This window comes from Chinchilla lanigera, unplaced genomic scaffold, assembly GCF_000276665.1.
Source record: "Chinchilla lanigera isolate Chin_1 unplaced genomic scaffold, ChiLan1.0 scaffold00137, whole genome shotgun sequence".
NCBI lineage: Eukaryota > Metazoa > Chordata > Mammalia > Rodentia > Chinchillidae > Chinchilla > Chinchilla lanigera.
Window position 1 is genome coordinate 176972 of NW_004955538.1, and position 12585 is coordinate 189556.

A 12585-nucleotide genomic window follows, 5' to 3' on the forward strand; every position below is an offset into this window, starting at 1 on the left:
GGGTGGGGCCCAGGGGAGCAGGAGCACCAAGGTGGAGGTAGAAGAAGTCCATGGAGCACCCGAGGTTAGTGTCCCTGGATGCACTGGGGTGGGGGGGGGTCCCGGCATCTGCTTGCTTGGCTACTCCTGCTGTGTCGCTGCTGCTGCTGCTGCTGCACCTGGCCGTGGGTCACGGGGTCACCACTGCTCATCTCTGCACGCTCCTCTCTCTGATTCACTCCCAGTCTTGTGCCTGGGACCTGGAGAATTAAGACGGGGGTGGGTTGTAGCCCTGAGCTAGCTCCGGGTCTCTGAGGGTTGGATAGTCCTTTAGCACAGATGATGTTGCTGGTTGATGAATTGAAGTTATGCCCTTCACAAGTGGGTTCCCCTTGGGTCAGGAGTGGCAGGAGTGGGCACTGGGTCTGTGCGAAGCTGGACAAGGCACGGGGAGGTGGCAGAGAGGTTGGCAGGTGCTGGGTCAGAGAAGGACACAGAGGCCTTCTGGCCGGGAGGAGGCGTCTTCAGTCGAGGTCGTCGTCTTCGAGGTCAGGGAGCTCTTCCAGACTCGCTTCTCCCCCAGGCTGGTCCCCAGCAGGGGCAGGGGCCTGTGCCGCCCGAGCGTAGATGGTGGTGAGGAACTGGGTCAGGGCCTGGGCCACCTGCTCCCTGCTGAGCAGGCTGAGTCGGCCGTCGGGGCCGGGCACGTAGAGCAGGCGGCTGTTGAGGATGTCCAGGACATCCGGGTCCATCGGGTTGTGTGTGCGGAGCGGGGCCTCCGCGGCCTCTTCGGGGGACAGGGTCTCCTGCACGTCGCTGGCCTGCGCGTCCTGCGAGGTGTCTTGCAGGCCGTCATGCAGGCCACACTGACGGTAACGTTGCAGGTCGTCTTGCAGGGCTTCTCGCAAGACGACATCCTCATCTCCAACGACGTGCAGCTCCAGGTACCGCTGGTGGCGCAGGGCAGGACGGCCAGGCTGTGCGCGGGTGGCCCGCACACCGAAGAACTCACATAGCATCAGCCAGAAGCCAGGGGTGAACCGCAGGCCCCCAGGGGGCAGGGGCGTCAGGGCGTTTCTCTGCCAGCGCCGGGGGCTCAGGAAGAGGTCAGCCAGCTCGCGGGGTGGGATCGGGTTGGCGCCCACGAAGGGCGGCAACTGGCTGAACAGCTGGGCGACGGCCGTGGCCATGGTGTTGCTCACCGTGTCTGTGGAGTCCAGAACGAGGCGCAGGGAGGGCCTCGGCGGGAGCCGGGCCACCTGCATGGTAGGGGCGGGCAGCAGCGTGGGCCGCTGCCTGGCCTGCAGCATCATGAGCAGGGACGCGGGGGCTAGGACGCTCCTCCAGTGCAGGATCCCCCGGAAGAAGTGCAGGAGGACAGCCCGGATCTGGGCCATGCTGAAGTTAACCAGGAATCTGTTGAAGATGTAGTCGATGGGAATCAGGGCCAGAAGCTCCTGCTGTAGGCTCCGTTCGTTCAGCTCGCCCTGCTGGGTCAGGTTGTCGCTCTCCTCGGATTCGGAGTCGCTGGTCTCCTCCTGGGGGTACCCCCCGGTGGCTAAGAACAGGATTGGCCGTGCCACCCTGTTCCTGCAGGCTCTCTGGTTGTAGCTGCTGACCAGTGGTGGGGGCCAGTTGCCATCTAGGTCTGACACTTCCATGATGTCAAAGTTGAAGTGCGAGAAGAAGAAGACCCAATGCCCCGGGAGAAGTACGGTGAGCCTGTCATTATTCAGGGAGGCTAGATCCTCTGTGTTGAGAAGGATCATGATGGGCTCCTCGGTGTTCTCCAGGTAGCGGCACCACACCATGAAGGAAGCCCGGACTGGAAGGATCTTCGTCTCCACTACGGGGTACTCGGCCTCCATAGGGGAGAGGTTTCGGGAGTAGAAAGCGCAGGCGACTCTCCTGCCAGTGTGCTCGTCGATTTGGATCAGGGAGGCGTGCAGGGCAGAGAAGGTGATGCCCGTCTCCAAGTAGAATGGGTTCTGAGGCTTAGGGTGGTGGAGCCGGGGCGCCCTGCGGAACGCCCGCTGCAGGCACTCGAAGGCCTCCTGCTCCTCGTCCCCCCAGGAGAAGTGCTCAAAGCTCAGCAGCAGCCTCACCAGGGGCTCTGCAATGATGGCAAAGCGCTCCACGAAGTGGCGGTAGGGCAGCATGTACTCGATCATGCTCTGGAGCTCTCTCCTGGAGTTAGGGATCTCGTACCCCATGATCACATCTATGACGCTCTTGTTGATCTTCACCCCCTTGGGCGACACGTGGAAGCCCAGGATCTCGCCGCTCTGCCGGTGGAACTGGCTCCTGCCCAGGGAGCAGTAGACGCGGTGGCGGCGGAAGCGGACCAGCACCTGGCGGACGTGCTGGACGTGCTCCTCCTGGCACATTGAGTAGACCAGCACTTCCTGCCCGTAGGATAGCACGAAGAAGCCTAGCATGTCCTTCAGGATGAAGTGAATCACGTTCTGGGGGATGATGGGGTCAGGGGAGTAGGCGAAGGGTCGGTAGCTCTTCATGTCTTGTATCTCCAGACCAAACGCTGCTCTCCATGTGTCTTCCGTTCGGCTTCCGCTTTCCTCCACAATGGTCCCCCGCAGCTCCAGTCTTGTGAACCACGCAGCTCCGTGTAACTGGTCAAACAGTTCCGGAATCATCTGCATGTAGTCCTGTCTGTCAGTCAGCATGTCGTGCAGGTCCCAGTATTCTTCCTGCAGTCTGGCTTCTTCTTGCAGCTCGGCACCCACAGGTTCCCAGGCCACGGAGGAGGGACACTCGTAAAAGACCTCGCTGTGATCACTGTCTCCAGCCTGCTGAAGCTCAGAGGGCTCTGATTCAGAAAGATCATCGGATCCGTCTGAGCTTGGCTGGTCGGAAGTCTCATCATCTGCTTCCCTCGGGTTGAACACGTCGGCCAGGTCTGAGTATGGGTGCGGCAGTCCGGGCAGCAGGCTTATGCTGTAGCGTTCCAGTGCGATGCATGGTGGGGCTGGTTGGAAGCAGTGCTTCAGGCAGTAGGGAGAGTGGAAGGTGCAGCGGCCTCTGATCCAGTCGACGTCGGGGGTGTGGAGTCGGAGCCAGCTGAGGCCCAAGACCACGGAGAACTGGGGTGAAGGTACGATGTTGAATGAGATGGACTCCTGGTGATTCTGCTGCATGCACACCAGGGCTTCGGTGTACAGCCAGACAGGTTCTTCCCTGACCACTGAGCCCTCCCGAGTTTGGACCACGTCAGGGGAGGCCTTCTCGTACAGCTCCACGTAGTGCTCCTGGGCGAAGTTCTCATCCATGTAGTTGCTTTCTAGTCCCGAGTCGACCAGAGCTTGGACGGCGACGCTGTGGTAGGGACTCACTCTCACCAGGAGCAGCACGAAGAAATGGGCGCGGTTGATGTCTGGGTGGTACGAGTAGGGCAGCCAGCTGCTGACCATCCACTTCTCTGCGGCAGGTGAGTCCAGCCAGGCCAGGTTCCGCGGGTGGGCCTCGGGGGACAGCCTGAGCATGGCTCTTCTCTCCTCCAGCTTGTCTTCTATTTGCAGAATGAGCACAATCAGACTGTCCAGGGAATCCGGCTGAGGGACCCGGAACAGATAATGCCTGATATCTTCGCTGAGCCCGTGGCACAGATGGGCCTGCAGGACTTCGTCCGGCCAGCGCAAGGTGGGTATTAGACTCTGAAACTCGGTGATGTATTCGGTGGCGGTGCGATTTCCCTGCCTGATGTAGAACATGGCCTCTTCTGCCACGCGCAGCGAGTACCTGTACTCGAACGCCTCCGACATAGCCTCTAGGAAGGCTGGGAAGTTTTCCAGCACGGGGCTATTTTCCTGGATCAGAGATTCAGCCCATTCCAAGGCGAAGCCAGAGAGGTGGTTAATGACATACTGAGCTCTCAGGCGGTCGCTGTAGAACCTAGTTGGGCAGCTTTGTAAGATCAGCTGGCAGAGCACGATGAACTGGTAGTACTCTCTGCGGTCACCGGAGAAGGGTCTCGGGCAGGGCAGCTGGCCAGCGTTGATCCCCTGCGCCAAGATCGCTTCCGCCACTCTTTGTTGTTCATTGAGGTCTTGCATCCGGAAGTACAGTGAGATGATGGAGCTCATCATGGCCCTGATGTCCTCACCAGAGCCCTCGGACGCGGTATCCTCGTCTTCAAAACTCGAGCCTTCAGATGCCAGGTTGGTGCTATCATCTCGGTCTTGGTCGTCAGAAGAAGTGCTTAATGGGTTTACTGATGTTTCTTCCGTTTCATCAGATGACTCACTCAGTGGCTCCTCCTCCGTTGCTCGGTCAGAACCATTGCATGACTCCTCCATGTCTTGGAGTAGGTCATTGGGTGGATCCTCTATTTCCCTAAGTGGGCCACTGGATGGCTCCTCCATGTCTTGGAGTAGATCAGTAGGCAGCTCTTCTACTTCCTGTGGTGAGCCACTGGGCAGCTCCTTGCTTTCCTCGGCCGGGCCCTCAGCCGGCCCCACCGCCTCCTGCGCTCCACTGACCTCCATCTCCACGGTGGTGTTGGATGAGCCCTCGGAGGACTCCATTTGTTTTGATGATGGATTCTTACGCTCCATCATCGTCTCAAATGAGTCTTCAGAGGGTTCTATCATTTCGTCGGTTGGAAGGAGAGTTTCCTCAAGATTGGTAAGGTTGCGCTGCATCTGGTCAGCCATTTCACCCAGCATCTGGTCAGCCATTTTGTGCTGCACCTGGTCAGCCATTTCACACAGCATCTGCTCAGCAATTTCGCACTGCATCTGCTCAGCCATTGGAACGTTGGAGATGAGAGCCTACAAGAAGACTGGGTGGGGCAGGGAGCAAAGGCAGCAGTTTAGGGTCTCTGGAGGTCAGGGTTGGGTTCTCAGGAACAAATCAGATGGTCAAGCCATCAGAACAGAGAGGAACAAGGGAAATCTTTCCTGTGTCTAAACTCTCCCCCTGGTCTGGCCACTTGGGACTTCTGTAGGGACACAAACTGTGGGGACACAAACTCAGATGCCTCCTAGACAGAGTCTCTGTCTGCTGTGGTGTGAGGAATTCACAGCCTATAAACTTTGTGCGGTGACTGGCCCCAAGTGTTTGCACCCTGCCCCATTTCTCCTAGGTCACGTACCTGGTCAACCCTCCTTTTTTTCTTTGACTTCATAAAGTCCCAGAAGTCACATCTTAGTGCCATTCAGATTGACCCCTGGCTGGTGCTGCGCTCTGGTGTAGAAGGGGACTCTCTAGCAAAGCACCCAACGTTTTATAAGTCAGTTAGTGGCAGAGGAGAAAACGGGCACTTGGCCACTATCCTGCCCACTGGGTCAGCAGCCCCAAATAGCTCATACTTCTTCCTCCAGGGTCAAAATATTTGGGGAAGAGACATAGAAGTCTGAATTCTGGCTCTTCAGCACCCTCCCCATACATGTTTATAAAATGCCTATATGTTGGATACTTGAGTATCAGGTACTGGATCCCAGGTCACACATTTTAGGGATTTCTCTTTCTCAATTGCTCTTCCAGTGCCATGTTATCTCCAGCTCTAAGCTGTGGAGAAGGCTGTCAAATAGCCCTGCCCCCTCCTACAATCTCCTCTCCCAGGATTCCCATCTTACTCTGCAGGTTTCCTGGCGCTTATACAACTGGCCTCAATTCTGCACATGCAGACATATTTGCTTGCCTTTGTAGTCCTACCTTCCTAAGTCCCTTTCTTTCTGAGGCAGGGCTGCTCCGCCTGATCTCTGTCGCTGGCTGACCTCCTCCAACATAAAGGTGAATCTTGCACAGATGTGACATGGGGTCAGAGGGAGGCGTGATATATCTTTGAAATCTGTTCTGGAGGTTTTGAAAATCTAATGATGGGTGCTTTTAATGGGTTTAGGCTAAATTTCAAGAGATGTGCAGTTCAGGGTTATTTGCACATTTGTTTTCTGTGGGCCAGAGCAATTTGAGCTTTGCGTATTTGATAGATTAGCTATACAGTTAGTGCTCTTTATAAAGTTAACACCTTTTGTTATTTCTCAGTGTTTTTCTTAAAACCACTATGCTGATCTATGAGAAAAAATGCATTCCCTTATGCAAAACTCCTCAATGGCTAAAATCAAAACTTTCCAACAGGATACAAAATTCAGATCTGCTGTTTCTCAAAATTAAGTATACCCTCGTTAGCATGACACTTAAACTTGATCATGCAATCCCTCTGATTAAAGCCTTTGAATGTTTATTTACTGTCTGCAATATTAAATCCAAACCTTTTAGAATAAACATATCTGACATGTAAACTCACCAAAACCATTCTCTGGCTAAAATGTAAAGGGTTTAGCATAATAAAGAATCCTGACATATCATTCCCTAAGGTAGAGATCACATTTTTTTTTAAGCATGGTACAAATTAGGTAAAATCATCGTCACAGAACCATATGCATGACACATTGAATAAATTAACTCATTTCCTCTTCACAAAAGTCCTCGAAGGTATGTATTACTCTAAATTTCCAAGTCTCTAATATAAAATTCTAGTTGAAATACAAAATTTGTCTGAGTAAGGCATGTGCAGCCCCATCTATCAGAAATAAAAATCTCATCTATCACTTAAAATCCTTTATTGGCTAAAATTTAAATTTGTGTAAGATGATTAAAAGCCCAGGTCATATACATGCTTAATATAAAGTCTATACTTCTTAACAGATTTATGAATTTGATATGTAGATGATTAAATCTTTCAATTTTCCTACCTTCAACCTAAAAGCTACTATCCTTGGCATAGTATAAAAATCTCATTTCAATACTTTTTAACATCAGCATTAACATTTTTAGCATAACAAATGAAAATTATCCCATAATCTCTCCACTTAAAATAAATAACATTTCCTGTTTCTTACCTATACCATGAAACTCCAATCATTTAGCATAAAAGAAAAAGTTTTACCATGTAGTTTATTTGCCAGTTGATCAGTACAAAGTCCATAACCTCAACGTGCCCCTCCTGCGGCCTTTGATTGGCATTAATTCCAAACCTCTTAGCGTGCTATAAAAATTTGGCCATGTTATTTTCTCAACATAAAAGGTCACATTTTTTGCAAGGTACATGAATTTGCTATTGTAATTCCTACTTAAAGCTTTATAATTTCTCTCAATTACCCACGAGATAATGTCTAAACCATTAGTAGAAAATAATACATTTTACTGTAATTTCTCTGCAGAGTGCTCCATCCAACAAAAACTACCACATTACTCTCTGAAAATCTCTTAATGGCTGAAATTCAGATTCCTCAGCGCCTTATACTTAATGATCCGACTTCTCTTCTTTGTCCATCCTTTCAATGATCCAACCTTTCAGCACACACAGAGCACAGACTTGGCTTCCTTGAGCTGAGGGCCTGCCCCTGCTGTGGAGCAGTCCATGCTCGCTTATCACCTGGCTCAGCAAATCCACACACCGTACCATAAAGCATCTTAATTCCTCTGGAGACAGAACTCTCATCAGCTCACACCTTATAACTCTCTGCTGGCTAAACTCCAAACGCCTCTGCATGAGGACTCAAAAAAACGATATCTCACTCTTCAAATCAGGATCCCCCAATGACATCAGTGCTCGCATAGGTTCCCCTCTCTTCAGCATGTTATCCAAATTTGATCATATAATCTTCACCGTAAAAATCTACTCTCAGCCACGTGCACTGCATAAGAACATGACACTCCTCACTTTAGACCTTAACCAAAGTTTCTTCATTGCTTGAGACATAAAGTCCCAAGCACTTAAGATAAAACGCAGCATTCTACCATATAATTTATCACCAGGCTGGTTTATAAAAAAAAACTCCAATTTCACCCTGTCACAATTTTAAGCCATTTATTGGCTTAAATCCAAACTTATTAGCATGATGTAAAATTTGATCATGTCATCCCTTAAAATAAAATTCACACTTCCTAGTACAATATATTAAACTTGATCTTTTAATTCTACCTTAAATCCCTGCAATGCCTCTTAATTGTGTATGGCATACAAGTCCAGATTCTTGACATGAAGTGTGAATTTTATTTTGTAATTTCTCTGAGTGCTATTTATCAAACACAAGAAACCTCACCGTGTCACTCTGTTAGAACTTTTTATTGGCTCAATCAAATTCCTAGACGTGTGCAAGGAACCTACCATGTCCAGACCTCTAAAATAAATTCCAAATTTCTTTGCATATTCACAATGATGATCATGTAACAGCTCTGGTTAAAATCTTTCAACTACAGTGTCAACATTAATCACTTCTCCTTGGCATGCCCAGCCAATCAGACCTTGGCCCTTCCCCAACTTACAGAGTCGGAATGCTGAGTGAGGCGTGATCCTTAAATTTGTGGCCGCTCCTTTTTTCTATTTGCATCTTTTCCAATATTTCCCTGTTGCTTACAATATAATGTCCAACACTGTTAGCCATGAAATGTATTTTACCATGTTTTCCTGTAGGCCTATCTTTCATAAGCAATAATCACACCGTCACATTTCTTAAAACCCTTTGGTGAAAATTCAAACTCCTTAACGTGATGTAAAATTCTGATTCTGTCACCCCTCAAAAGGAAAGTCCAGACTTTTTCTCTTTAAAGCCTAAATCTATTCATGAAACTCTTGTTTCAGATCTTTTAATGCAGTCTTATCACCCATGAAGATCTCAGTGTCTTTGCAGGTTATCCAGATTTATCCATAACTTTCCCAACTGCAGACCTTTCAGGTTTTGTGCCCATGACGTAAAATCCAAATGTCTCAGCATCAAGTGGAATTTAGAGAAAGTGTATCTTGTGCTGAAAATCTGTAGCTTGTACTTTATTTCTTACAATCTAGATCTTCAATCCCCTTGCATGCGAAAAAAGTTTTTAACTTAGAGTTCAGTCACTTGCCACTCAGGCTTCTCTCTAGAAAGAGCAGATTTCTCACCCCTTACCTCAAACACATCTTGATGTCATTGTTTCCAGAACTTTCTACTTGTAAAAACCTATAATTCGTGAGTTCCTACAGCAGCATGTGCCCCATTCTCTCCCTGGGCCAGGCTCAGGGCTAGACCCCCTACAAAAAGGTGGAGGCAGCCCTGCCCTGCCCTGCCCTGCCCTGCCCTGGTGTCTTTGGCAGTGAGATGAGGCCCCTGCCTTTGGGGGTAAGGCCTGCTGGAGGTGAGAGCGGGTCTGGGGGCAGGATGAGGGGTCCCTCTGCACCTTCTCTGAAGCTCAGCTCCTTGGGTGGGCTTTGGGCATCTTAGAACCTCAGTTCTGTGCACCTGCTGTAGTTTAGGACAGTCACTGCGGGCTTCCTGTGTGACCTCTACCTCCGGGCCCCACGGAGCAGATACTCCCAGGCCTTCAAATGCATCTGCATAAAGGTTGGTCTCAGACTTCGGGACAGTTTCTCTGAGAAGTTCTGCTACTGCTTTTGGGATTCCCACCTGGCCCAGAGAAAGAGAAAAGAATCTGTACTTAGTGTTTGGGGTCAGAACTTCCCTTCAGATCGCTGAAGGGACCTTCTACCCCCCAACACTCAGACAGACACACCAGCCTCACCACCGCCAGTGCCAGAGCCACGGTCGGGTCAGCTCCCCGCTTGCCTGTGAGCAAGTGTGCCCTGGGAAGGCCATGGCGTGCTTTCCTCGGAGGGGACAAGCTGTTGGGATGGGGCTTCTTGTTAACCTGCTTGCTGGGAGCGGGGGAGGAGGGGTGGGCGTCGGGGCTTCCCCGGCTCTCGGTGAAGAGCTGGGGCCAGGGCCCTGCGGCCGTGCAGGCGGCACAGCCCCTCTCGGGCTCCCTCCCACCGGTACCCTCACCTTGCCCATCCACCTTTGGCTTGTGGTTAAGTTTGAATCGGCCTCACGGGTCGAACCTTCGTGTCTTCACCCAAGGGAGCTCTAAGCGTCTTCCTTTTGTGGCGGCCTGGCCAGAATCCTTGAGCACCAGGCCCCTGTGGGCCTCGGGGTCATCGTAGGGATGGGGACAGTGCAGCTTGGGAGGGGGACACCATGACTAGGGCCGACCACGAACGGTGACCGGCAAGGGGCTGAGCCCAGACCAGCCAGCAGGGGAGGGGCTGGCTGCAGGGCTCTGTCCCCAGCCCTCACCTCCCCACACCCCCAGCTAAGGGCAGCGCGCGTGACCCAGTCAGCGTCCCTGGGGCCTCGTCCCTGCCCCTCCACACCTAACTGGCATCTCCGAGGGGCAGCTGCCTCACTCTGCCCAGAATAACCCCGGGAGGGGGAGAGAGGCGCCGTCGGGAGGGGCTGAGAGGGTCACGGAGGAGTGTGGCTCTCCTCTCGGGGCTGCCCCAGACACAGAGCCAATCAGCTGCTTCTGAACCTGGCCTTGCCTTTCAAGGCGGGCGGGCAGGGATGGAGCCCGTGCAGCCGCCAGGCCTGTGCGGGCTCCGACTTCCAGCTTCCCCTTCCTCTGGGCTCTGTCTCCCCTCGCGTACCGGGGGTGTGGGTTCATGAGAGGTGCCTGAGGACCGTCCCTGGAGAACAGTGGTGAGGAGGGTGCTGGCCCAGGCAGGTGAACCTCAGGGACCCCAGCCCTACCTCAGCTTCACCAGGCTGCTGCTCTAAATTGGGGTCCTCACTGTAAAGCCCCCGTCCCCCACCACGTAAGCATTGGGTGCAGGCATAGGTCCTGTGGTTTGCCTCCTGTTGGCCTTGACTTTCTGCCCCCTGCCCGTGTCTCTGGTGGCCCACCTGATGCTCTGCTGGCCCTGTGGGCCCTCCCAGGTGACTGTAGGCCAAGAGGCACGGTGGCTGTGGGAGCCAGGAAGCGGTGACTTCAAGTGACCAGAAGAGAGCCCGGCCGTGGGGCTGGGGCCTCAGTTTCACTCTTTGCAGAATGGAAGGAGCCCTCCCTTCCCGGAGGAGCACTTCGTCAATGACGGAAGGCTCTGACCGAGTCCCGGGCTGCTCCTGTCATCAGGACTCGTATGATTATTGCTTTTAGAACATACACCATAATTATAAGGGTCAAGATGTAGACAGCATTTCATGCATGGTGTCAGCTTTAATTTTCCCATTAGCTCTGTGAGGGGGTGAAGTCCTCCTTGAAAGTGAGTACTGTAGAGACGAGGGGGGAGAGGACTGCTCGGGAGCCCTAATTATTAGTGTCAACAGTGCAAGGCCGCAGGACACAGGACCCGCCCCAGGGAAGCCTACTGTGTGTGCCCTACCCTAAGCTTGCTCCTTGCTGGGGAGAGAGCACCCTGAGTGACAGAGTTAAGCTCGAGGCTGAGGGTGAGGGCCTCCCATGGCAGAGGCAGAGGCAGGTGCTACCCCTGTCCTGGTAGGTGGTTCAGGCAGGTGTAGGTGTCCAGGGGGGACGGGTGGTTATCATGTAGGGACCTAGAGGGACCCCTGTGGCCCCAAAGGCTAGCTTCAGTCCATGGTGTTCATGTGACCAGCCTTGTGCTCTGACCAGTGCCCAGATCACAAAGGTAGAGGCCTCTATCTCCCCCAAAGTCTCCTTGGTGTCACTGCCATCTCATTTGGGCTTATTTGGTGCTAGCAGAGAGACCAGACAGCTGGCTGGACCTGCTAATTATAGCAGCTCAAGTATCTGAACGGAGGTACGGAGTGCCCTGGCCAAGTAATACCTTTTTTTAACAGACAAACCAAACCCGTGACCTTCCTTCCTGAGCGCAGCCGCAGCCTGCTCTTGGCCTAGGCACCCCCCCCCAAGTCCCCATCCCCGGGGGGAGGCCAGCATGGGACCCCTCACCCCGCGTCTTACCTTGACGGCAAGTGTCCAAGTGGACTTCTGCTTGTTCTCCGCTGGGAGTGTGCTTCTTTCTGGAAAGTTATTGGATAAATATATTGTCTTGATTAGGAAAACCCAGCCTTTCCGCATCTACGCACTGTCCACAACAGCCACCGCGTACAGCCCCCGTGGGCTTCTCGCCTGCCCGGCGCACAGGACTTTCTAGCAACAGCTTCATTTCCCCCGGCCACTCATCAAGGCCTCTGCCAGATTTCTCGAGGTCTTTCTGGGTGCTGGCACTCTTGCAGGCATCTCCCCATGTGACTTCCCTCAATCCTTATCCCCATTTCTCAGAAGGGGTATCTGAGGCCTAGGATCACACCGCATTTTCCTAACGGGGACCCAGCAGGACCTAGCATGCAGCTAGCAGCAGCCCAAGTGTCAGCCACCCTACATCTGTGCACTGATCCTCGGAGCCCCTGAGTCCATCTCTGAGCTCCCCGAGCCGCCCTGCCTTTTCCGAACTCTGTGGGCAGTGACCCGGGGCATCTCCCAGGCTAATGTCCCCTCCTCATGTTGGGGCCTGTGTAAGGGACCCTGAAGCCTTTTGTCCTGGTCCCTGGTGTCAGCCTGCTGTCGTTGTTCCTTGGCCTCCTCCTCATCAGGCACATAGTAGGGCCGCTGGCAACAGTGGGGGCCTGGTGCAGGGGCTGGGCCTGTGGCTGTCACACCTGCTGACGGTTTCTCTCCTCTCCTCCCAGAGGCCTAGAGGTGAGACGCCTGCCGTCTCCCGGGAAGGGAGCAGATTCCCAGCCCCGGACAGGATCACAGGTCTGTATAATATATTTTTTATCTTCATTTATCAATTTAGACATTTTTCAAATTTGTAAATTTCTTAGAATTGAACTAACTCGAGCACTTCAT

The 12585-nt window shown here is 52.7% G+C and overlaps 1 protein-coding gene across 1 annotated transcript; it reads right to left on the bottom strand.

The window, feature by feature from the left end:
* Window positions 1-106: 106 nt before the first annotated feature.
* On the bottom strand, window positions 107-4586 carry Rtl1 (retrotransposon-like 1). Its single transcript, XM_005410721.1, has one exon. The coding sequence runs from the start codon at window positions 4584-4586 to the stop codon at window positions 504-506; it is 4083 nt and encodes a 1360-aa protein (XP_005410778.1). The 3' UTR covers window positions 107-503.
* Between the last annotated feature and the right edge of the window lie 7999 nt (window positions 4587-12585).